Source organism: Acanthisitta chloris, unplaced genomic scaffold (assembly GCF_000695815.1).
Source record: "Acanthisitta chloris isolate BGI_N310 unplaced genomic scaffold, ASM69581v1 scaffold9784, whole genome shotgun sequence".
Taxonomy (NCBI): Eukaryota; Metazoa; Chordata; class Aves; order Passeriformes; family Acanthisittidae; genus Acanthisitta; species Acanthisitta chloris.
In genome coordinates this window covers 35,787-57,846 of record NW_008670967.1, presented here as the reverse complement: position 1 = coordinate 57,846, position 22,060 = coordinate 35,787, and the positions used below count along the sequence as shown (strand labels likewise).

At 38.3% G+C, this 22,060-nt stretch overlaps 1 protein-coding gene across 1 annotated transcript in view; it reads left to right on the top strand.

Annotated features, from left to right (window-relative positions):
- Nucleotides 1-290: 290 nt before the first annotated feature.
- The window catches only part of PLEKHA5 (pleckstrin homology domain containing, family A member 5), a gene marked incomplete at its 3' end in the record, with an annotated part of 55,970 nt that continues 34,200 nt past the window's right edge, over nt 291-22,060 (top strand). Inside the window, exons 1-7 of the mRNA XM_009073902.1 lie at nt 291-367; nt 1,302-1,422; nt 7,586-7,690; nt 11,013-11,085; nt 14,987-15,087; nt 16,000-16,115; nt 20,320-20,337. Coding sequence (XP_009072150.1) covers nt 1,315-1,422; nt 7,586-7,690; nt 11,013-11,085; nt 14,987-15,087; nt 16,000-16,115; nt 20,320-20,337 — 521 coding nt within the window. The remainder of the gene's footprint in view (nt 368-1,301; nt 1,423-7,585; nt 7,691-11,012; nt 11,086-14,986; nt 15,088-15,999; nt 16,116-20,319; nt 20,338-22,060) is intronic.

The following is a 22,060-nucleotide window of genomic DNA, read 5'->3' as shown; positions in this document are numbered from 1 at the left end:
TGGTCGAGTTTTTAAAATTCAAAACCATTACTAACCCACTGTCAATATTTTCCATCTCTTTCCAGAGTATTAATGGATATTCTTTAATACTTGTCCTCATCCTTTTTATTAGTTTATATATACGTAAACACACACGTGTTTGTGTTTTTGAATACAATATATGTCATAATGAAATATTCAGCATTGTTTTCACTGTACTGATATATTATGTACTAGATTTACAAACTTCAGCTGGAAAATCAAGCATTATTGCCTAATATTTTTCTTTATCTCTCTTTCACAGTCATAATGAACGAAAAGTGACCTGCAAACATCCAGTAACAGGACAGCCATCGCAGGACAACTGTATTTTTGTTGTGAATGAACAGTAAGTACTGTCTGTTTCACCCTATAAAATACATGTTTTAAACCCTCTTAATATTGAAGTAAGAGTCAGTGATTGCTAATCGCAATATTTATTTTTCCCAAGTCAGATCAGCATGTATATAGTTTTACTCGTTTAAATTGCTTGCAAGTAATATTAAGTATTGAATACTTGATTTTAAGATAAAAACCATGGCCCAGGTTAGTTGTGTGATAGAAATGTGCAGTGTTTCTGCACTGTGTAAATTGCCACTTGTCACTTATTCTGTAGTTTTGGCAAATGACCAAATTCCTGTATTATATAGTAATGAAATAAACTTCCATAAAGGAATAAGTGTGTTAATCACTTGGGGACAATCATGTGTTGTTAATCTATACTGTTTTGCCTGATAATTTCTTCTCCATTGAGTTTCTTGGCCAGTTGGGCACTTTCTGAGCCATTGGATAATAACTTGGATTTGCTGTCTTTACATTACTTTTGTAGAATACACCACAGTGTGAGAAGGTATGCATGGAAGTCATACCTGACCTCAAGGTTTTATGTGTGGTTGGGTTTTGGGTGTCCTACTCACCATCAGAAAACCATCAGAACTGCAGTATGTCAAATTTCCCCAACCTGCATGTTCTCACCAAAGTGGGGCAAAGCCAATAGGGTCTTTAGACAGCATTTCTTCCCATTTTCATCCCATACTCACACCTGTCTTTTTCCCTCCCACCAACACCTTATTCTGAGAGAAATCCTATTTTAAACATCTTTAAATTCAGCTTTAATAGATTGGAGTCTAAAACACAGTGCAGGTAACTTCACAATGAAGTGTGAATTGCTTCCAAATTGGAAAAGTAGGGCACAGGCTGTGCTAGGCTACATCTAGGGGTGCTTTTTATTAGCAGTCTGCACACACAGCATGTTCTAGTGCTATTACATATTCTATTTTCAGGACTGCTGCAGCAATGACATCTGAAGAGAAGAAGGAGCGACCAATAAGCATGATATGTGAAGCAACTAACTATAATCTGACATCAGATTATGCTGCTCATCCAATGAGCCCTGTGGGCAGAGTAAGTCTTTATGTCTAACTAAAATTGGAATTAAAATCATTCAGTTGTTCCACAAGGTACTAGACAGTGTTATATTAGCATCACACTGAAAAAGAGAAACAAAGGATATCCCTTTCAGGGCTCTTGACTCCTTTCATTTTTAATTTGGAAGCTGAAGTGCCTGAAACAGATTATCACTGTAGCTGTAATTTTTATCAAATATCTTAGCTCTTATGACTTGCAAGTACTTAAATTGTTTACAGAATCTGACCTTTCTATCTGTGTGAATAGCAAAACATTGAGTGACTGTTGAGGTATCTGGGTAAGCATTGTTCCAGAAATTGCTCCAGCACCACCAATTGACTGGATTTCTCCAGGCAGAACAGAGAGAATCATGGTTGTGTGTTAGAAGTAGTTATAAGAGAGGTGGAAGGTGACCCTGTGGTAAACAGCAGATGACATGATTTGCTGTCATTAGACCAGAAGTTCTGGAAACTGTCTTGGAGATGACTAGGTCACCTTAATTTGTGTCTTCTCTATTCACACAGCTTCTCAAGAGGTTAAGGTAAATGCCCAGATGTTTTTATCAACTTCTAGCTTAATTGGACAAAGCTGATGGAAGCTATTTTATGCATTTCTTTCCCATTTTTTGGATATCTTTCCTTAAAGGAAAGTGCACTTGCTACGAAATGAAGAATTCCCTGAAGTTTTCTAGGCAGCCAAGGTAACTTTGGTCAGTGGTGACAGACAAGAACTCTGTCATCTCTTCCACCCAGCAGTTAACATTTAAACAAAGGGGAAACCAAACAACATACTTTTGCTGCTCATTGAAAACTTTAACCCTGAGAAGTGTTTTTTGGGCAAATTAATCCAACCTGCAAGAGAAATAGAAACTTTGGGATGTGTTTTAACAGACCAAATTCCTTAATCTCAGAAACTTGGATTGAGATAATTTATTTCCCATGTGATAGGAAACAGTAAGGTTTCATTAAGGGCATTTTGGAAACATTTTTGGTGTTTTAAATGTCTGATGAGACAGGTGGAAGCCTTGGCCTACATTAGAAAACTGTTATTTAATGAGCAAAGTGTCTTCATCTGTTAATGTTGCTGGAGGGAAAAATAAAGAGTCTCAGATGTATTGCAAACAGTAACAAAATCCATCTCAAATTTATGTTGAAGTCCATGCAGGAAAGGCAGTTTAAACCAAAATAGACTAGAAAACCCCCAAACTACAACAAAAGCCAAACACAGCTAAGCCTGAAAACAACCAAGCAAACAAAAAAACCCCAAGATAACTCATTGTTAGAGTTGTAATAGTGATGTAGATTGCAATGGTTACACAGAAATTTCAACAGAACTAGCTAGGAGGTGCTCTCAGGTTCAATTCCAGAAAGGAATGACAATTTAAGAGCACATGTTTTACAACCATATTTTTCACACTCTTCTTTCAAAAGAGAAGTTGAAAAGACCTTTTAGCATATTTGTTTCACAGTGTTCTAGAAGGAAATTGAGATTTCTATGGCCCAGTTACTGTGATTTCTTTACTTTCATGGATTATTGACACTCTAGCATCCTGTGGAAATTATTACAGCTTGAAAAAATAGGCTTTTGTTCTGCTTTTCATTCCTCCTGTTCTAGTTATTTAAATGCACTTAAAATATTAATATGATTCTTGAGGCTGTATGGACAGTTACATCAGATTTCAAATGTGAATTTGTCTGCATTATTGCCACAGCATTTTAAAATTGCTGTTTTGAGGAGGTGAATGCTGGCAAAGTAGAACCACAGCTAAAATTGCTCAACATTTTCTGGTGTTATTTAAGGCTAATTAGTTGAATCATTTTTAAAGATAACTGTATAGAAATTGTCCATGGGTTGTACCTGGATACAAAACTGTTTTTCTTCTGAAAATCCTGAAATTCTTAGCTGTTTTAGCATCTTTGCATATAATATATAGAAAATCAGTGTATTGCAGCACAATAAAATAGGAATAAAATGCTGGTGAGGAAAGTAAATTAGGAAGGAGAACACTTCATATGGTTGCCACACAAATTCTTTAGGTGTTTCTGTTTTCAGAGAGAACTCATGAGCACACCTAATATTGGAAAGTAGTGAGGGATGGCAGAAAGGTTTGTGGTATAGCTAAAGTTTCAGACAGTTGAGGTGTATAGAAGTTGGTTAGTTAATGGTTGGACTTGATGTTCTTAGAGGTCTCCTCCAACCATGATGATTCTATGATTCTAAGTTCTTCCTTTCCTCAATATTAATTGATCCCAAATAGATGTGGGACTTGAAGTTTCTAGTCTGTGGCAGAAAGATTCTGCTGCTGCCCAGAGGCTAATATGAGGTGAGGCAAAAATCAGTGTTTCCCCAGTAAAAGCCTCCTTTCCCACCATGTCCATGATTCTGCCAAATAACAGCTCTGTTAAGTGCTGCTTCTTCCCTCCTAGCTTTAAATATATTTCTGAACTTGAAGCTGCTAGCACTGACCTCTGACTGCAAACAAGATCTACATAGTAGGCTTGAGATTGCTCCAGGAGTATATACTTGCACCTGTCTTTTTAGAAAATTAAGAAATTGGTTTTGTAGGGTCTTTATTTTATTTTTTCTCCTACTGTTAAAATCACTATCTAGACAAATAGGATTAGGTGTCCTGAAATGCATTCAGCTTTTTAATGTAGGAAGTCAGTCGTATTACTGCTGGCACTCCACAGTTCATCTCCTGTGCTCTTCATTGCTGTCCTGCTTATCAACAGAGTAAGGCTAACCATTTTCCCCACAGTAAGTGCAGTGTTAGCCCAGGACAGCTGCTGCAGAGCTCCTGGTGACTCCATCACAGCGAGGATGTATCACAGTGTTTATAAATATTAATCAATTTGTGTACAGATATTTTCATACAGTGCTCAAGCCAGTCCAGCTTGAAATGATTTGTTTAGGCATAGCCATACATCTTCTCAGGATTCAGGTTAGCTGGAAATCTTGGAGCAATAGTCCTGAGGCACATTAGCAAACAGCACAGTAAACAGGAGCAGCTTGAAGGGCAGTGCTGGTGCTCAGGGCTGAACATCTGTACTGTGTTTGTGGTTTATATTCAGACTAGCCTAGCAGTGTTCCCTGTGCATCTTACATTTTAGTCTTACCGAAATGGAATCCAGTTTGCTTTATTATGCAAACCAAAGCACAGTAAGAGTGAATGATTGGAAGGTTTGCTTCAAGAACAATCTCCTGGCCCAAGCTCAAATGCTGAGGCAGAAACCCACTGAGCTCATGGGAAACTGCAACATTCAAAGGCACTGGAATTGCCTACAAAATCCGGGAGGCAGCATCATGTTGCTTTGTGGTTTGGAAGATAATGTAAGCCTTGAAGTCTGGAAACATATTTTTAAACAGAAGTTGAAAACTAGATTGCCATTCTCTGAGTTTACATGCAGAACGTTTCCTGATTAGCAAGGTTCTCAACCCATGTTTCTCAAATATAGACACAAGTTTAATGTTAGTTAATTGGTTTTGTGCTAGTTGTGAAACTGGGGATGAAGCTTCCCATAAATGCTGTGTCCTTCACCAGCTCAGCAGAGAGAGAAGCAGCTTGCAGAGTGACAAAGTGTGCAGCCCCAGCTGCTGACTGCTCTGCTGCCCACAGCTCAAAACTCTGCTGGGGTTTGGTTTTTCAATTTTGGGAAAGAATGAGTATCCCTGGCTGAAGTTCCTGGCTTCTCTCTCAGTACTGGCTTGGTACAGGGTCCCTCCTGTAGGTTCTGGTTTTGGAGACACCACAGTTGCTGGCCCATGCCTTAGAATGGATCAGATGGTACCAGATATGACTATTTTTGCTCTGTTACCTGCTACACCTTCCAGCAACTGCTTGGTAGTTGGATCATTCATTCACTACCCTTCTTTTCTCTTCTCCAGAAGCTGGAGATGTGCAATATGTCCTATATTTTTAGTGCTGTGGGGTAAAAAGTACTTGAACCCTTCAATTCTTGTTTATTTTCCCATCTTCCTGTGTCCACATTTTGAGATAATTAGATATGTGTGAGGGAGCAGGAGCTGGCCAGGGATCCCAGGCAAAACAAGAGGAGGAGATGATCTAAAAAGTCTGAGAACTCATAATTAGTTTATATATGCACCTACAGTATTTCAAGATCCTAAAATACTCATTGTCTTGAGCTCAGAATTTGTTGTGAACAGTTATTCCCTTTAAGCAGTGTGTGGTAAAATAATCACGAGGCCTCTAAAGTGGTCTTTGTCTTAACTAAAATTAGAAAGCACTTGTGATGCTGCATTTAATTAAAGGAAGTTTGTATTCACAGCTAGGAGGATGTAACCCATTAAAACTTTGCTGTTAGCTCAGTGAAATTGGAGTCAATAAGGTTTTTTATCAGACCTACCTTGGAGAGAGCTATCTAAATTATCTGCATTTGTCAGCAGACTTGACATTAGTAGTACTTGTGGTGAGTTGTGTTTTCAGAAGCATCTTTAATGCGTTAGCTATTTTTACAAGTATAGGAGTTCTGGAACACTCTTGAGAGGTTTTGAACCTTTAATACCTAATATTAGAGCAAGAATGAGTGTTTTAAATCATTTCTGATCAAAGTGTTGGCCCAGCTCTTGTGCAATAGGCCAATATATTAGTCACACAGGTTAACTGAGAGATGTAGTTCACTTCATAGCTGGATTGTTACAGGTTATTCTGGATGTTCCTTTTTCACAGCTGGATGTCATAATTCTCTTGGCTTCTTACAAACCTTTGTCCATTTTGCACTGGTAAAATTGTTCAGATGAAAATATGGAAGTTATAGACTTTTATTCTTAATTAGGTTTTCAATTGCTTGTTCTATCTTGCTTTGCAGAGATCAGTCAGATTTCTGTATCTCCAAGGGAAATTAAAAGCATTCTGATTGTTTTTATATTCCCTCGTGATTCTTGCAAAAAAAGCATCGCAGCATTGTGTTGTAGACTTTAGACAAACACACAGAGTTTTTGTGATGTTACTCTTTCTTGGCCAAGCAGTGTTGTATCCTTCAGTTTATGGCATCATTGGCAAAAGCTGCACATAATTTTAAATTAATTTTTCAGTTTATGATTTTTAACCTGCTGTGGAATTCTCTCTGAAGCATGATCCTTGATGGGAGAAACCCCATACCCTGACTTGCAACAAAGCCTGAGTGTTTGTTTAGCATTCCTCCTTCAGGAATTTTGCATAACCTTGTGATTAGTCTCAGTAGTAGAGATAAGGAAGCTGAAACACGGGATTATATTGTCTCTATTCAAACGGTGGATTTGAAGCAGAGCTGTGAATACAGCTTAAAAAACTGGCTTGAATTTGATGTCTTTTGCTGTCTCACATCTCCTGGTCTCTGAGGCACCAATTCTTACAGAATTTAAACCACAAGTAAATGTTCAGCTCATTTAGTTGCAGAACAAACTTTCTCAATGTAGGCTGTGAAGAATGAAGTGTGAATTGGCAAAGCACTGCACGTTTCTTTATGCCTTTTCCAATTTCTTTTGGTTACTCAAGTAGAAGGATAAAATCTAAAATGGGTTATATTTCCTTCTTCTCTTAATCATACATGATTGCAAGGTTGTAAAAGGTAGAAGCAACAGCAGATATAAACACTGGAGTTTCAGGGCAAAAGTTTCTAAGTAGATCTTAGTTGTAAGTAGGTAAAATAATGAGTATTCAACCAAGCAAGAGATGACAGAGCAAAGGGTTCTTGAGAGAAAAGAAAGAATAAAAAACATTTGTATACGTTAGGAAAATGGGAGTTTGTATCTTGTTGAAATCTGAACGAGTTTTCCTGTATTAGGTCAGTGTTAGAAAGAGTAGAATTTTCTTGCCCAGGTGATGTAATTTTCCATAATTACTCATAGTTCTGGGAGTTACTTCTCTTTCTACAGACTTTATAAGAAACTCAGCTATGTGTTTGGTGAGGGTTTTTCTTATTATATAAAAAAATCTTTAAGTGCTTGTCTTGGGATTTGTCTTTACATTTTCTGCAGAAGAAAGAAAGAAATGCTGAAAGCAGCAGAAGCATCACAATAATTATTTCTCTATAAAAGGAATACAGTTTGTGTTCTGTAGTCCCCCAGAGGAACCCAGATAAGAAAAAGTTCTTAAAATGTGTTATGATTTTTCAGCAGATATTGGTGTTATGGTTTCTTTAACCTGTTCTGTTCAATTTAGACATCACGATCGTCAAAGAAGGTTCATAACTTTGGGAAGAGATCAAACTCCATCAAGAGAAACCCTAATGCCCCAGTTGTCAGACGTGGTTGGCTCTACAAACAGGTACTTTTCTGCTCTTCACCCCCTCCTGTGTTTTCTCTAAGGTGTGAAATGTGCAGAAGACAATAATTTGTGTACAATACAATGATAACAATACCAGAGTGGAGCTGTAACTGTGAAGAATTGATGTTGTTTTCAATTAATTGGCTGCTTATTGGATATCATTTTGATACAAATAAGGACATCAGACAAGTAGAGAATGTAGATGTTATTGTAGTATTAGTATATATTATATGCACATGATTCTCTAAAATATACAGAGGGCCTGAAAAATCTAGGCAAATGTTGGTAGGAAATAGCTACTTTAATTTCAGGCATGCTGAGATGATGGAACAAGGCTGCATGGCCCAGAATATTGAGGGTTTTTTTAAAGTTCCCTTTGTTAGGCTAGAGCTCTAATATTTTTTTCATATGAAATTGGACATTAAGCCTTTTTTTTCGCATATTCACATAGCCATGCCTATTTTCTTAGCTCAAAGATAATAATCTTAAAACCAGAGATAATTTTAGGTTTTTTTATTGAATGTAAGCTGACCTGAAGTATGTGCTCTTTAGTATTTAGTACCAGAGATTTGCTGTTCTGCAGTAGCAGATCACTAGCACTTTATTGCTTTGCTGGAATTCAGAATAGTTTGATCCAAAAAAATGAACAACAAACCTGATCCAGGCCATATTGGGAATATATTTTTAAAATCCACTGAGAACCCTGTAGGAACTTGTAGTTTAAACTCAGCTGAGACAAATGTGTAGATGTAATTTTTATCCACATTGTCATTTACTCTGCCTACTCAGATAGACTGGAATGACCTGCATAGCTTTCTGGATGCTGTTGATGAGTCACTTTTTAAAAAAATACTCTCAGATAATATCTAGAAGTATCTATTCAGTGGAAGATTTTTCCATGTTTTAGACAATCCTGTGACTTTACTCTCAGTCAATGCTGAGAGTGAAAAATTCTCACAAAGGTGAGAGATTTTGCTGCTTTGTTTTGAGGCTATTAAACTTTTTAGTTTGAAAAAAGTCACTCAATTCCTAAAGTAATGTTTTCTGGATATATTTTAAGATCACAGAATCACATGGCTGTTATGGTTGGAAGGGACCTCGTGATGATCTAGCAGAACTTCCTCTGCCCAAGGAGGCTCAGCTAGAGCAGGTTGAGCATTCTCACAGGAAAAAAGTTTAGCTCTGCTCAGGTGGAATTTCATGTTTCTTCATTTGTGCCTGTTGCTTCTTTTCCTGTCACTGGCAAGACTTTGGCTCCACCTTCTTTACACTCTTACACTCTTTACACACACTGATAAGATGCCCTCTGAGCTGCCCTCTCTCCAGGCTGAGTGGTCCCAGCTCTCTCAGCCTCTTTTCATATGAAAGATGCTCCAATCCATGTTTATGGACCCATTTATTTATTATTATTTATCCATTACCTGTTCATGCAATCACAGAGAATGGCAGTCTTTGTCTGGCTCAGCACATGCTGTCTCAATGCATGTAATGATACTGCTCTGTCATTTTTCTACTAATTTTTAAGTCCAGAGCCAACTCTTTTTTTTTTTCTTTTAAAGTGTTTCTTTTAAAGTGCTACGAACATAGTGGTGCCCCATTATGACATAATCAAGAGGAAACAATAATTACTAAATCCACTGATACTAGTTCAAAGTAGGAAGTAATTTAAGTTGTGGCAACCACACGGTTGTTTTTGTGCCTCTCTGCTATGGCTGAAGAAGGCTGAAAGATCATTCCTAACATGTCTCATTGCTGGCAAAATTTTACATGTGGCTGTGTAGAAACCTGTCAGTGTTTTGGAGTGACAGGATAAATGTCATGTTGCATAATAACCTCCTCAGAAAGTCTGTCCCAGGGTTTGTGATAGTCCTCTACACTGCCGAAATTTGAACATTTTCACATTGTACAATTCATTTTTGTGGCCAGTGTCCTTTAGGCCAGGGGTCCAGCATCCTGCTACTGAGTCAGTGACTGTGTTAGGGATGGGAGAAAAGCAGTTTCCCTTCCTCCTGTTTGCCTTTCCAGCTGTGAAATAGGAGCTGTCTGCTATGGGCAGTGCTTCCAGACTCCATTAGTGTTTGTTAAACCACTTCTGAGGTCCTCAGAAGGAAGGTGCTAAAAAGTGTTTAGTTATTCTGTTCATGAAAATGTTTGTGGCAAAGGAGTTTAACTTTCTCTGAATAGTATTTCCTAGCTAATGCTTGCTTTACCCTTTCTTCTTCTTTCAGCTCATTTCTTCCACCCCACAAAGAGCAGAGCTTGAAATATGAGGCTAAAAATGATGCTGACTTTTCTTGTGTGTGGAGACACCAACCCCAAAAACAACCCCACACCATCCCACAGTATTTAATTATAGAATCCCTCTTGGTTTTCACAAAATCTGTTTACTACAAGAATACTGATAATTCACCCATACTTTTCTCCTCAGAGCAGATTATCATATTTATTAAGTGTGATTCTGAGGATGTCTGTGCTGCAGTGCCCTGGCTCATTTACACTGCAGTAGTGGTGGCAGTCTTTCATTCTGAGTTGTGCAGTGTAAATTTGTTGTAAGCATAAAAGAAAATGATATTGCTTTAGGAATAACCTTTATTTGGGAAAGAAATTGGCTCTGGATATATGAGTGGTAGCAGAAGATGAAGTTCAGCAGAGAGTTTCTTTAGAAAAGAAAGGAGGATGTACCCCAAGTATTACTTTACTCTTCAAAAAAAAACCCCAAACTATATAGCTTTTTTGTGGTTAATTGTAGTTTGTAGTCTCTAGCTAACATGCCTGGAGAAAAGGAGGCTCAGGGAGGACCTTCTTGCTCTCTACAGCTACCTGAGAGAAGGTTGTAGTAAGGTGAACACTGGTTTCTTCTCCCAGGTGACAAGTGACAGGACAAGAGAAAATGGCCTCAAGTTGTGCCAGGGGAGATTTAGGTTGGATATTAAATAAAATCTCTTCACCAAAAGGGCTATCATGCTCTGGCACAGGCTGCTCAGGGAAGTGGTTGGGTCACCAACCCTGAAGGTGTAATTAGATGTGTCAATGCAGCACTTGAGGACATGGTTTAGTGGCAGACTTGGCAGTGCTGGGTAAGAGTTGGGCTCGATAACCTTAATGTTCTTTTCCACCTTAAGCAAGTCCATGATCCTCTGATAAATTCAGCCTTCCTGGGGAATGATCTTTGCAGTGACAAGTTGTGATGAGAAGTCAAAGATACCTAAAATAGCCAAGAAAATGAGCTACTAGCACACAGTTGTGTAGTACCTGGTTTACCTTATGGACAATTGCTGTCAACAGTCTGAAAGTTCTTACTTGATCCCTTTGATTAATGCAGGATAGTACTGGAATGAAGCTGTGGAAGAAGCGCTGGTTTGTGCTCTCAGATCTGTGTCTCTTCTATTACAGAGGTAAGTTCCACTCCTGAGAGCTTTGCTTGCTAATTTTACTGGAAACAGATAAATTTCAACACACCACTCAAATGTAAGAAATAAGAAGCTGTTGCTTAATGCATTAAAATAGTTTTATAGCTGTTAAAATCCAGATCTGCTACTTTTATCTATTTTTTCTTTCTTAATTACCAATTTCACAGAATTGCTTCCTGCCTGTCAGGGTATGCTCAAAAGCCAAACCGATTCACAGACACTTCTGGTATTAAATTCTGGGTTGTAGTTTTATCACAACTTCTGTTGCTGGAAACTAAGTACATAAGGTTAAATCTGAGTTTTCATGCAAATGAAGTAACTGAATGGGGATAGGGAAGGGATAGTGCAGGGGAGCTGGAACTCTGCCTTTGGAATGATAAAGAGGATATATATGCCTTTGGGAGCTCTAATCAGTGTGCATGAATACTTATAAAGTGAAATGCTGTCCAATTCCATATGAGTAGAAGTCTCTGCTGTATTTGGAACAAAGGAATCTGTTAGTAACTTTATGTAGCTACATCAGACTTATTTTACATGGGAAAAATTAGCTGCTTGTAATTCTGGTCTTGGAGTCATGTGTGTTAGGAAACAGATTCCTTCACCATTACAGATTATTAACTGTAGTACTCCTGAGGGGATAAACAAATGGGATTTGTGCACATGGAAACATACTCAGTCCTGAAATAAAGTGTCCAACCATATTAGTTTAAAGCAGGCTAAGAGTGAAGAGGGCTGTAAAGAATGACAAAATAGAGGAACATAAACAGTTAAGTTAAACTGCAGGTGAAGGATAAGAAAGGGTTTCAGGTTAGGATGAGGCTTAAGAATTGGAAGAAATGGTGTTGATGCTGGTGATGCTGAGAGCAGTGACTGAAGAATTTAAAGTGCTGAAATACATTCATTAGGCTTCGTTTCTTTACCCTGAGAAGTTTACATAGTTGGATAAACCACTGCTGAGCCAAAATGGGGTTATAATTTCAGTCGTGGAGGCATCAACTGTGATAGTGTAAATACACTCTGTGTATTTAAGTGCTCGTTATGTACTTTATACTTTCTTATAGGGTTTTCTGATTTTTAAAGTGTTTACATGATAAATTAAGCTTTTAGCTATGACTCACTAGAAAGTAATTAAAGTGGTTAACTGTAATTAAACACGTAGTGATAGTCTAAAAGGTATTAGAAATGGCTGCTAAAATGTAAACAAGTTTCACTCTAAACCCTGTGCTTTTGTTTCTGCTAGTTCTGCCTCAGACATTGAAAATATAGAAAGAGGGAAGGCATGCACCTGCTCCCAGATGGCAAATCTTGTTTCTGGTTGTTGGGGTTCTTTGATTCTGTTAGTAAATCTTGTTGAACTTCTCCAATTGTGTTACAATGTTAGCAGTTTAAATATAATTTATAGATAAAACCAAAAATCATGTCATTGTGTTTTTTTCAGAGCATAGAGAATAGCCTTTTTCATTCAGAGGGGTGAAAGATTGTCTGCTTTCACATCAGAAGGTTATTGTTGCCACAAATAAAAGTTCTTAGAGCTGGCCAGTAGATCTGCTATTTTCCTCTTGTACGTACAGAGCACACAAGTAAAGATTTCATGTGTAGATAAAAGCAAGTCTGACTGGAAACACATTGTTAAAATCTGGCCATGGAATGTAGTAGTATGTCTTTAACAAAGACCAAAGTCTTCCAGACAGGCAACTGTTCAGTGGAACAAAAAATGCTTAATGCTTTTTTTTGCCACTACTGAGTGTGACTTAGTCATAAGTCAAAATATAATCTAGCAGAAGAGAAGAATTTTTCCTCGAAATGAAGTAAACCCCAATATTTACCATGTGTTCTGGGACAGGGCAAATTGGGCAGATCTTGTGTGTGTGTGTGTGTGGCTAGCAAGGAGTAAGTATTTGAGAGGGGAAGGTGAGATGGTTTCTGACATACTTCCGAGTGTGGTTGAGTATCCGAAAGCAAATCCACTCTTATTTCTGCCTTTTAATCAGAATAATTTTATACTCAGCTCTCCAATTAATTAGCTATCCCAGAAAGCAGAATTTTTACATCTAATCCATCATGTAATACTAAGAGGGTTGGGCAGAGCTTTCCCCATCTGAATAACTTAAATGAAGGCTGTGGCTTTTCAAAATGTAGTGGGTAAATGAGAACCAGGAAAAGGTTTTTAAATCCACACCTAACAGATAGTCCTTTTGTGCTGTTTGCATGTATTTAATTGTAACAATGTTAATTTTTCATGCTTGAAATTTTGGAATACCTATATTTTCATCTTAATTTCAGAGATACAGTCATTTATTGTGGGCATTATCTTCAGCTGAGAGAAGTGTTATATGGGGGACAGTGTCTGAGATGGTGGTTGTGAATAGAAGTGCTGTACATGAAATACAATTAAGACTGACTTTGTGAATTGCATCCAGTTATTCCTTTATTAATGCATAATTGGGTTAAAAAGCTGATGTGGCTTCCAGTTAAAATGTCGATTTATTATTGTAATGTATCATTCTATAATGTAAAACAAGGTTCTGGGAAAAGGGTGTTTGGGGGGAGAGTTTGTGTTTTACAAATTATCTGAAACATGCATTCTTACAAGTGGAATGTAATAGAGGGTAAATTCTTTGTGGGAATTATAAAGGGAATTGTAATTAATAATTAAATATGGTAATGGGAATTATGTAGCATAACATGCCTGAGATCAGAAGAAGAATGTGCAAATTTTCTCAAAGGTCAGCAATCAGTGGGGTTTATCAAAAGGGGTGTGGCCAGCAGGTTGAGGGATGTGATTCTCCCCCTCTGCTCTTGTGAGGCCCCGTGGAGTAGTGTGTACAGTTCTGGTGTCCCCAGAACAAGGAGGACATGGAACTGTTGGAGCAAGTCTGGAGGAGGCCATGAAGCTGATAAGGGGACTGGAGCATGTCCTTTATGAGGACAGGCTGAGAAAGTTGAGGCTGTTCAGCCTGGAGAAGGTTGTGTGGAGACCTCATAGCAACCTTCCAGGAACTGAAAGGAGGACGGAGAGGGACTGACTCTTTGTTAGGAACTGTAGTGACAGGACAAGGAGTAATGGGGATAAATTGAAAGAGGGGAAATGTAGATATTAGGCAAAAGTTTTTTCTTGTGATGGTGTTGAGACAGTGGCACAGGTTGCCCAGGGAGGCTGTGGCTGCCCCAACCCTGGCAGTGTTCAAGGCCAGGCTGGGTAAAGCCTTGAGCAACCTGCTCTGGTGGGAGGTGTCCCTGCCCAGGGCAGGGGTTGGGACTGGATGATCTCAAAGGTCCATTCCAACCCCTTAACCTTCTCTGAATCTTGAAGCAGTGTTTTAAAATACTTGTGCTGTCATAGGTTTTTGCAGTTTTTACTGAGCCAGGCAGTACCTAACAGGTATTGATCTTGTCACTGAATTAGAGGTTTGACTTCCGTCTGCTCTTCAGTTCTGAAGTCGTAGGCAGGTAAGCACTGATCCCCAGGAAAACTCTAGGCTTAGCTCTTTGTGATGTTCTCCATAAGTCAGGCTCCCCGAGGGAGTTCACATGAACCTTGTACAGAACTGCACACTCAGGAGGGACCTTTATGCTCGTCCACCTTGGGGATGAGTCGTAGGAGGATGTTTTCAGAGGCCAGAGATTTCACGGTGCTTAGCAGGTTTTTGGGGTCTCCCACTTTTGTGGTGTGGGTGGAGAGGAGCTGCACAGCTGCTCTTGGGGAGTGCACACTGGTGGGACTGTGCACAGACACCTGTGACACATCCCTGTGGCTTTCTGAGTCCCCAAGGCTTTTCCTTCTGAAGTAAACTAATGGTCTAGTGTGGTTAAAGACTGAAGGGTCTGAATACTAATGCTGAGTGTCAAAATGCTATTTCTCTAATCCAAGACTGTGCATTCACAGATGAGAAAGAAGAAGGAATACTGGGGAGCATACTCCTGCCTAGTTTTCAGATATCTATGCTATCTGCTGAGGACCATATTAACCGCAAATATGCCTTTAAGGTAAGGGAATCCATTTTTCAGTTGGATTTTATGCCTGAAAACACAACAGCCTTGTGAGAAGAACTCATTTTACAGAGTTATTATCCAAAACAGGATTGACAAACAGATTCTGAGACTGATTTTTGCATAATATAGTAGCAGAAGTTTCAATTATTTAGCCTGATGTAAATATAGACATAATTACTGGAATAGGACATCAGTTGTTATTAGTATTTTATTTTTAGTTCATGGATCTTAAATATAAACCATGATGGTTTAGAATTGTAGACCAGCATCTGCAGCTGGACTTACCCCACTAATGAAAGGTTTAGTTATTTGGATACAAAGTGTCTTTGCACATAAATAAAAATAAGGGCTTATTATCACTGAAGTCACAATATTACATGAATATTAGGAGTGTTTCACAGCCAGTCTTTTTAGTCATGATGTAAATTACTCTACTAAATATTTTCTCCTGACTTTTCTTCTTGTTGTTTTATGAGCTCCTTTTGGCTCTTCGTTTGGTCTCCTAACCAACACATCATTTATTTACTATGGTAAGTACAAAGTAGAACTTACTGTATCATTAAGATTTCTGAATTCTATGCCAAAATCTGAATTGTAATAATTCTATCCATTTACATTAATGGATGGTCAAAGTTTTTAATAGACTGAAGAAATTTAAGGGGTTTTTCTTTAATGTATTAATGAAGAAGCAGCTATGATTGAAAATTACAGGCCATTACTTTGAAAATATGAATTCAGTGGTGGAGAAACATTGCAATATTCCTTTTGATGTTTTTCCTGTTTAATATTATTTGTAAAAATCTTATTATATAAAGCATTAGAGTGACTATGCAGTAACATTATTTGCCTCTTTTCTTTTGCAGAATCTTATATTTTTATTGCAATGACCATGTCATTTCCAATCAGGCAGCTCATCCAAACATGAGGACCTATTATTTCTGCACAGATACAGGGAAGGAAATGGAGTTGTGGATGAAAGCCATGATAGATGCAGCACTTGTGCAGACAGAGCCTGTGAAAAGGTAGCGTGGACTAAAACAGTGGAACAATGTATTGCTTTCTCTTCTGTAGTTTAATTTATTTAATGAAAAGGTGTTCCATAAAATAGAATGTAAATGGGCTGAAGGAATTTTTCTCTATATTGAAGATCTCTTACTGACTTCACAATGTTGGATACAATTTGGAAGTAGTAAAAATAATCTAAGTTCTGTTCTGAATGTTGTTTGTGAGGAACTAGAAGAAAACAAACTTGATTTATTCCTGTAGCCAGTGGCATCCAAAGAAGTGCAATGACAAATACTGTGTGCAGGCATGTTTGACTTCCCCTGCCCTCCTGACTGAATAGCAACAGCAGCTCAACTGGTGGTAGCCTTTGGCTTAAACCTGTCATAAGCCTCAAATTCACAACTGTAGTTTGTGGTTCAATTAAATGGCTGTACCTATGGGCAACCTGTGGGGATCTACTCTTGTCCATCATTGAGCTGTCATCAAATTGAAACTCACCTGATCTGGAGCCTTATCTTTATGTACCCTTGTGTTGACAATGAAAAGCAAGTTCTCAGCGGAAGCTTTGTGTTCTCAGAAGCTGAATATTGTCTGCTGCTGTCTATCCAGGGAGAATCATTTTCCCTCAGAATGTGGTCCCTTGGGTTGGCTCCATGGCATCTGTAATGGAAACCTCATCAAGGGAAGATTTAAAAGCTCCTCGTTATTGATGGCACAGAAGTTATTGCTGATGGCTGCTGTCACTTAATCTATTCTCCACTCTGTTAGTTCCTGCTACCCTGGAGCTAAATGAATGTCAGCAGCGCTGAGAAATCTTCAGTTTAAAAAAGTAGGAAAAAAATAGCATAGATACAGGTACCAGAGAAGCTTAGTGAATAATAAACTTAACCCAAAAATCCATTTTGTATTGCAGATACAATGGTAACTTCCGTATGGAAAAATGATTAAATCAAAACAAATACACTTAACTTGAAACAAAAATTATGTATCATTGTGTAAGCACTTTGTAGGGAGAGTAATACTGAAATGGATCATGCTGAATCTGTTTTGAACTGGGGAAATGACCTTCATTTGGTATGTGCAGTACTGTGAAAACCAAATATTTGAAGAGGAGTAATCATAGAATGGTTTGGGTTGGAAGGGACCTTAAAGATCATCATTCCAAACCCTGACCATGAGCAAGGACACCTTCCACTAGCCCAGGTTGCTCCAAGCCCTGTTCAGCCTGGCCTTGGACACGTCCAGGGATGGAGCAGCCACAGCTGCTCCGGGCAACCTGTGCCAGTGCCTTAGCACCCTTGCAGGGAAGAATTTCTTCCTAATATCCAATCTAAATGTCTTCTCTGTCAGTGTGAAGCCGCTGTAAATAGTCTCTCTCCCTGTTGTCTTTATAGTCTCTCCTGTAATAATAATAGTTATGGAATCCTAGAGTAGTTTAGACTGGAAAGAACCTTTAAAGGTCATCTAGTCCAACCCACAGTGCTCTTTTGGAAGATACTAGTGAACTATAGCCAGATGTGTGTATATGTATAAATGCAGCAGCAATCTGCCTTGCATTGCTTCAGGTGCATATCTTGCTCCTTGGTGAATCAGTGTAGAACACTAAGGGAGGAGAAAAACACTCAGCAGCAAAATCAGAAGGTTTTCTGCCTGGATGTCACAGGCAGAATGGGCTTGCCAAGAGCCAAAACAAGTGTCAGAAAAGCAACTTATGTAACACCATCTTGTTGTTTTAATCCAGGCAAGAAACCTTAGAATGAGACAGATGTAGATGTGACCTCTTTGAAAACTCGGTTAGTAGCCTTGGAATAATTACTTCAGGGAAAATACATTTCAAGACCCAAGTCTCAAAGACTTTTCATGTCTGTTAGCTGTGATAAGGAAGAAAACCCTTCAGACATCTGTTTTCTAAAGAACCCATCTTTTGGCTATCAAACCAATTCTTAAAATGAAACGTAGCAGGATATGATCTTATGCAGAAGAAATACTGTTTCTTCGATGTAAAAATCTGTTAACTATTAAGTGTTTTATTACCTCATCTCCGAGTAACCACAAGTTTGGCATGCATGGAGCTCTAAGCATAAATTATTTTGGTTCAGTCAGATTTAGCCTGTGCTTTTGTTTCTTAGCTCTGTTTTCTTGTTGAAGTTCTAACGTTTTACTGAATGCAGTTTTCTACCAGACTAGATACTTGGCAGTACAATAGATGAGTTAAGAACTTCCCTCCTTAAATATTCATGAAGGCTGATGTTGAGCCACTCTTAAGTGCTTGTTAATATAAAATGCTCAATGATGATAAATCAAGAGTTTTTACAGTGTCTGTCTTTAAATGTGGAAATCAAGGTACTGCTTATGGTACTCTGGAAGCTAAAACTGAGTCTGTTAAACTGAATGTTTAAATAATTTCAGACCTTTAATCTATGTCTTTATTTTTGTGGGGATGTGAGTATCTTGGAGAGAAAAGAGCTATTTAAAGACTTTAGGTAATTTAAGATACTTAAGATAAAACTTAAGATACTTAAAATGTTAAGTTGGAGGAGGGAGGGGTTGACAGTTTCCTATAAACTATTCTTACTTTCCACATCTAGTTGGCCACAAAACCCAGAAATGAGATACTGAGGTGAGAAAATAAAAATGTAAACATTTGTCTTAGAACCAATCTGCATTAACAGCAGAAAAACTCCCTTCTGATGTATAGCTGCAGGCCAGGACAGGTACTGTTTGGTCCTATTGACTTAATTGTAAATACTCCTTTCTAAACACTTGTGATTTTACCTAGAGAGTAAATTCAAGTTTAATAGTGTACTGAGAGACCTATCAAAATAATTAAATACAAAGAATTGAATCAGTAAGGAGCTGTGGAAGCTGATGGCTCAAAATATGATCTCAAACCACCTCTCTGCATCAGCCAAACAACTTATTCCATGTTGTGTCCACAGTTGAGTTGTATCTGAGTGCTGATTACTTGTGTTTGGAGATGCTAATGTACACCATCAGATTGGTTTAGCATTTGTACCCTAAATGCTGATTCCTCTGCTCTCCCATGTTTAAGAGTGTAATTTTTCTATCTTTCACTGTCAGCCTGTGTGCTAGAGCCTTTGTTTCTTCTCAGGGATGCAGGATGTACTAAGAAAAGATTTTTCCTTTCTCCTCCTAGTGCAGTTACTTTCCCTGAACAGCATAAGCTAAGCTGCCAAAAAGGCACTTGTTAGCATAGTGACATCCACAGTGGGGGCTTACTGATGGCACTGTGCTTGGATAAAATGCCTTTTCCTTTTCAAATGCCTCTGCCTGGCTTTGTTAAATCACAGCCTCATGTCCATCTGATGATTAATTACATGCTCCCCGCAACCCTTTCAGAATTATTTTATCTATACAAACCAACATTAACTAGTTCCTTTCCTGCATTACAGTTCCATACATTTTATTACTGTTTGGTGGTAGAAATCTATAAATTGCATTTAAATTCAAAGACCTTTGTTCAATGCTCCTTCTCTTCCTCTTCTTTCTATCCCATCCTCAAACACCCTGCAAGTCTTGCTGTGTGTGTCTTTGAGGGATAGCTATAAATATGGATTTAAATAGACATATGGATTTAGGTTTCTTACATTTGTCTATTAGTTTCTGTTAATTCTTTCCCATTTGGATCCTTTGCTGTGGAAAGAGATCTCTTGCTCACACTGAAGTGTCTGATTTGGTGCACAAAGTTCAAGGAGAGCTCAGAAATTTATTTGACTGTCTGTCATTTGGCCTCTACCCCATGGCAAAGAATATCAGACATAAATGTTTGGCTGTGCTGTGTATAACCATAGTAACAAGTGATGCAGCACAGAGATTGCATGGAAAACCAATTCCATGATTTGGGGGGTGGTTGTTTTTTAATTAAGACAGAGAGTGGAAAGTAGTATGAGAATGTGAAGTGAACACTGTGCCAAGTCTTGACTTGGCCACATGTATGGTGAATATCCTCAGGGCTGCCACTCTCCCTCTGCACCAAGGATTTTCCATCTGTAAATGGCAGCTGTTCCTCTGCTGAGAAGCCCCTTGGGAAAGATTTATACAAAGTGTTAGAGTATGTTATATAAGGGGGTAGGTGGGGCATATATTAATGCCTTTGTTTAGGATTATTTGCAAGGCAGACCTTACATTTATTTGTAAACTCTTGAGTGCTGGCTGAAATCTTAACACCCTTTTTTGACCTCGTAATTCTGGGAAATGGAGTTTTTCGTTCACATTCCAGTTTGGGGAGTTCCTTCAGTTTGTGGTGGAGCACTGGGTAGTACAGTTTTGAGGTGGGAGAGGATCCATTGTTTTTCCATAGCTTTGAGAAGGAACCCAGACAGAAATGTTTTGTCTTGGGAGCAGTTTAAAGTCCTAGGGGGAGGGGAAAACATTTAAACCCCCTCACATTTAAATTTCAATAGGAGATTAGCATAGCATTTCTTTGCTGATACTTGGAAATTACAGAAGAGATGATGTAGGTGTAGCAGTTCCACCTCCCCCACTAAAGTTTACATAAAAACTGGTTCTGCATTGAGATTTTTTTTTTCATATAGAACTTACAGTTGGTAAAAATATCACCCACTCCGTTTTTTAGCAAAAGCCATCAGATGTATCTAACCTCTGCATTTAATAGGGATGTAGGAGAAAAAAACCACAGTGTTTAAAAATAATGCTAACATGCATAGCCAAAGAGCTGTTCATGGTAGATTATGGGTACGAATGTTTGCATTTGCAGTACATTTGATGTGTGTGTACACTTGGCAGCTCAGGAATAGTCACTGGAAGAAAAGGACTATTCTGACCTACTTATATTCACTTACAAAGTGAATTTTGAAGGACTTGTTACAACCTTATGAAGCCTTAAGAAGAGATTTGGATCATCACAACTGTATGAGGAAGGAGGTGGGGGAAATCACTCCTTGTTAACATGCAAAGTGCATGAGCATTTCATTCTAACTTACCTCCAGTATCCAGAGGACATTGCTGTCTTGCTGTTTCTGGCTGATGTGTTTGAAGTGGTGTATTTGTCAAAGCACGAGTCTCTTGATTCCTTTCACATCATGGAAGATTCATAGCAGGAGTTGGGTAGGAATAGGAGGTGCATTGATAATTAAGTGTCCAATGTTAGCACTGGATTGTATTTTGTAAGACCTTCACAGATTTCAGTCCTTCATGTATTTGCACTAGTTCTGTTCCAAATTAGTTGGCCTGTTGGGAATTCATGGCTTAAATAATCTGTTGGGGAAGTGTAGATTTGTGGAACATTTCAGCCTCTTGTTCAAGATGAGGTAAGCAGTAATTCTTACAGCTCTGTATGTAGTTTGCTTCGAATGAGGTCCCTCTTCTGAGGGGTGAGTGGTCATATTTGTGCTTTTGGTCAGTTGTGACTGTGATGGCCTTTCTACAGCCCCTTGAACTGGACTTACGAAGATACATTTGTTAAAAAAGATGCAAAACAGTAGGAGAGGTTAATTTGGCATCATCTTAAAATAAAGTGTTGTTCTTAGTTTGGTTTTATACAGAGATGTAATCTCAGAGAATTATATCTCTTCCTCTTCTTTCCTCCCATACCAAAAAATGTTGAGCAAAACATTTTAAAGTGGTGCTTTTTTTTCTAGAGAACTGGAGGGGGAAAAAAAAAGTCACTATTTGAGCTGGAATTGAAATTCGGGTCCCAGGATGGAAAAAGATGCAGCTTCTTGACATTTTGAAATTTCAAAAAGAAGATTGCTAATAGAACTGCATACACTGAATACTTGTGTTAATACTGTAAAGCAGCAGTGGTTCTAAAAATACCATTATTTTTGTGGTACAGTTCCCTAAGTCAGCAGCTATTTTCCCCCTTAAATTAGAAAAGCCAAAGTCATTTTCCACAAAATATCTGCCAGCCAAAGTGATAACATACCAGAAAAACCTAATTGATCTCAGTGACCATGAAAAGTCATTTGCTTTCTTTAAA